Source organism: Nicrophorus vespilloides, unplaced genomic scaffold (assembly GCF_001412225.1).
Source record: "Nicrophorus vespilloides isolate i.1.1-1 unplaced genomic scaffold, Nicve_v1.0, whole genome shotgun sequence".
NCBI lineage: Eukaryota > Metazoa > Arthropoda > Insecta > Coleoptera > Silphidae > Nicrophorus > Nicrophorus vespilloides.
In genome coordinates this window covers 90,394-94,265 of record NW_017095537.1, presented here as the reverse complement: position 1 = coordinate 94,265, position 3,872 = coordinate 90,394, and the positions used below count along the sequence as shown (strand labels likewise).

Genomic DNA, 3,872 nt, shown 5'->3' with positions numbered 1-3,872 from the left:
TGGATGTTGTTTTAATGCCGGTTTTTTCGGGTCGAAGTTGAAGCACAGCGCGGATAAGCGGGGTCATCTCGAACGAAAAAGAAAAGACGATCTGTTTCGCATTGTACGGATTTCGTGCTAAAAAAAAAGAAGAATCGGAAGGTTCTTGAATCGATTGATTGGAACGTTTGAAAGGTACAATAGGTTTGATTGATTGATTCGAGTCGATGCGACGGGCAGAAAATTGGGTGTGAAAATTCAGTTCAGTGTGCTTCGGAATTTCGCGAGGTTTGGTCAAACGAACAACAACAACAAAAAAAAAGAGATGCGTTGTTGTTACTGTTGTTATTGTTGTTGTTATTAAACATCTGAAGAAGATGTGGGTGGAGACGCGACAACCTGTTTGGATTCGTCTTTTCATTGGTCACTAGTTTCTCTATTTGGGGGATGTTCTCTATGGTAACGGCGAGCGATGGAATGTGGAATGTCGCGGGTTCGCGCACCGCCCTCTACGTTCCTTCCTCTTCCTTCTGCATCCCCAATCCGCCGCCGGGGGTGGTGGAGGTTTCTGCTTCTACCGTTACCCAACAACCGAGACCAGAACGCTCCATCAGATCGCCCAAGACCTTCTTCAGGTGTGCATCTCAATCACCAACAACAACACAACAACAAGAACAGCCCTCTTCCACCGTTGAAACCCACCACCGTATGCGTCGAGTAAGTCCAAACTTTGATATTTAGTTATCCTAATACCGTTAAAATTTTGACTAAAACCAATTTCTAATTAATTTCCACCTCTCAAGTAATCTATTATTGTTATTATTAATAATAAGTAATTATAGATTAATTCAATCATTTAATTAACGATAATTAAAGCGACGATTTCTATGTAAAATTTCACTCAAATTTAATTAACTCATTGATTGCATAATCTCTTCAAAATACGTGCAGATAAACAAGACGTTATGTTAAAGAATCAATTCTTGTTTTTAGAAAACACTCTGCTTATTGCAAATGCGAGAAAAACAAGCTAATTCAATCGCTCAATTAAAGATTTCTTTGTTAAATTTAATGAATCGATCAATTTAATTATTAGAAATTATTAGATCAATTAAACTAATTAACTCTATAACATCATCGCGATTGAACGTAAACTTGTTAGATGCAAGAAAAGAGCACACAAATCAATAAAAAAAATAATAGGTCTAGATTTCGATTGAGTTCATCTCCGATTCCGCCAATCAATCATATTCGTCTGTCTGTGCGCGATAAATCTCCTCTATAACTAGATTAGAAATAGTAACAAACAGTAATAGTCATAATATTTATTTGCACGCTATTTTAAGACGTTATACAATCGTTGAATTAGATTTTGCACAATAGGCGAAGTTCAATAATTCATTGCGAATGCAGCAACGCCTCGCATAGTGCGGCTTCGATCAGTCCGCATTCACTCCAGTACGGTTTGGAAAATTTACGTTAATACCGTTTTAAAGTCCCCGATTAGTCCGGTTTCAAACAGTATGCAAATTGCTTGCAAAAATTGTGTTCTAGTTAAGAATTTAGAAGCGGTTTCAAACAGTCCGCAATATTGTATGCGTACTGAAAACAAGATTAGCAAAAAAGAAAAAAATGCTTTCAAAGTTTAATGGATTACAATCGTAGAACCTTGCCAATTACTAATAATCATTCTAATCAAGATTGCTTGTTGCAAAAACAATTGCACAACATTGTTTACAATCAATTTCTTTGTTTTTTTAATGGAACAAAAGAAAACAAAAGCAAACATTCAAAACAAAATCTTGAAATCTCACACGTCAGAAATCCGTCAATATTTCAAACCGGACTAATCGAAGACTTTTAATCCGCACAAAACGGAAACGAAACGCACAATACGATCTAAATATTTCTCTTTAGGGAATCAATTTTAAGTCGTTATACAATAAAACGATTATCGGTGAATTAGATTTTGCACAATAGACAAAGTTCAATAATTCATTGAAAATACCTCGCATAGCGCGGCTTCGATCAGTCCGCATTCACTGCAGCACGGTTTGGAAAATTTACGTTAATACAGTTTTAAAGTCCCCGATTAGTCCGGTTTCAAACAGTCCGCAATATTGTATGCGCACTGAAAACAAGATTGTAAGAAAAATAAATCAAATATATCATTATTCTAATTGGCAAATTATGTAAACTCTGTTAATTATTCGCAGCATTTCAATGTTTAATCAATTAAAAATGCTTTCAAAGTTTAATGCATTACAATCATAGAACCTTGCCAATTACTAATAATCATTCTAATCAAGATTGCTTGTTGCAAAAACAATTGCACAACATTGTTTACAATCAATTTCTTTTGTTGTTTTTTTTTAATGGAACAAAACAAAAGAAGACTTTTTATCCGCACTACACGGAAAATTCAATACGATCAGAATAATAAATAATCCTTTAGGAAATCAATCGAAATATTGCAAAACTCGTGGCTACGTTTCAATGTTATTTTTAATTGAACATAAATATTTTTTATGATCACATCTTTTATATTCGTATTTGATTGCATGCAGAGAAGCAACGAAAAGCGACGATTAAGGTGCCTCGCATAGTGCGCCTTCGAACAGTGCGGATTCAATATTGAAAAGCAAAATTTGAATTGAGCAAAAATATAGAAATAGCACAATTCGAATCGAAGTTGAACAATTTTCGAAATGCGTTTTCGTATTAAAAGTGCTAAGCGAATGTGGACTTTGGAGCGCGACTATTTCGGTCATTAAAGTCTATTTATACGTTGATCGATTAAAAAAAAAAGAAGAAAAAAAAACACCACTAAAAGCATTGTGTCTTTCCGTCGTAATCGGTTGCGAGATTGCGAGAATGCAAGTGTCTGCTTTTTATTTATTTATTTGTTTTTTGATGGGGGGGTTTTATTGATGCGTAGTTTAACATCAATTGGTCAACATGTCTGCATTGGAATGTCTGGGTCGTCGATGATAAAATGCGGAGTTTCGTCGAATTCCTTGGACTTTGCGTTCGCATCGATGTCTCCGGAATCCGCGATACAAAAAAAAAAAAGATGAATATTGAGCGACGAGTCGGAAGAAAAAAAAACGATTAAGTTGTGGTCTGCATTGAAAGTGTTGATCTGAATAGAGAAGTTAAATCGCTTGCTCGATAAGAAAGTGTGATAAATTTGATTCATCATGCGTGCTATGGATGACCGCCGGATAAACAAATGGGAACGTGCATGCAAACTCTCCTCCTTCATTCGAGGAACACGAAAAGATTACTGTTCTTTTCTGTATTCGGTTAACGAAATAAGAATTATCAAAGGATGTCTTAATGCAAAAACTATGTAGGCGGATAACAAATGAGGATAGAAACAATTAACATAAAGTTCACCTTGAGATAGACCAGTTTGGGAAACGCTGATGTAAACAATGATTATACAAGTTTCTCTTGTTTTTGCAAAGATTCCGATACTGAATCTGAAGTGGAATTGTGGTGAGATATATTTAGTTCAATGATGATGATGTTTTTTTTCTTTTCGTAATTGCAAGTGTCTGTAAAAGTAAAATATAAAGTGATGTGTAAGAGGGAGGAAGCGGCGAAGATCGTGTGCTAGAGTCCACGGAAGCACGACGTGACTCCTGGACCGTCACCCCGTCTGAAGGGACTTTGGACGTCTGATTGCCGCGATTCTAAGAATTCCATCGGGTCGGAATCCCGCGGCATCCGCATCAATTAAACGTTTATCGGTTATTAACCACCCGCCGTCTAGTACACTTCCCGGCAAACTTTCCGTGCGCAATCATACGTATTGCTTCTAATCTAGTGTCCTCTGCATTACAGCCTACAATTGTTTCTTTTGCAACGCTTTTGTTTTGTCAGTTACC

General features: G+C 36.3%; 1 protein-coding gene across 1 annotated transcript in view; it reads left to right on the top strand.

The window, feature by feature from the left end:
• The first annotated feature begins 313 nt into the window (after nt 1-313).
• Nucleotides 314-3,872, top strand: part of LOC108569755 (rootletin) — an 11,232-nt gene continuing 7,673 nt past the window's right edge. Inside the window, exon 1 of the mRNA XM_017931437.1 lies at nt 314-696. Coding sequence (XP_017786926.1) covers nt 427-696 — 270 coding nt within the window. The 5' untranslated portion in view covers nt 314-426. The remainder of the gene's footprint in view (nt 697-3,872) is intronic.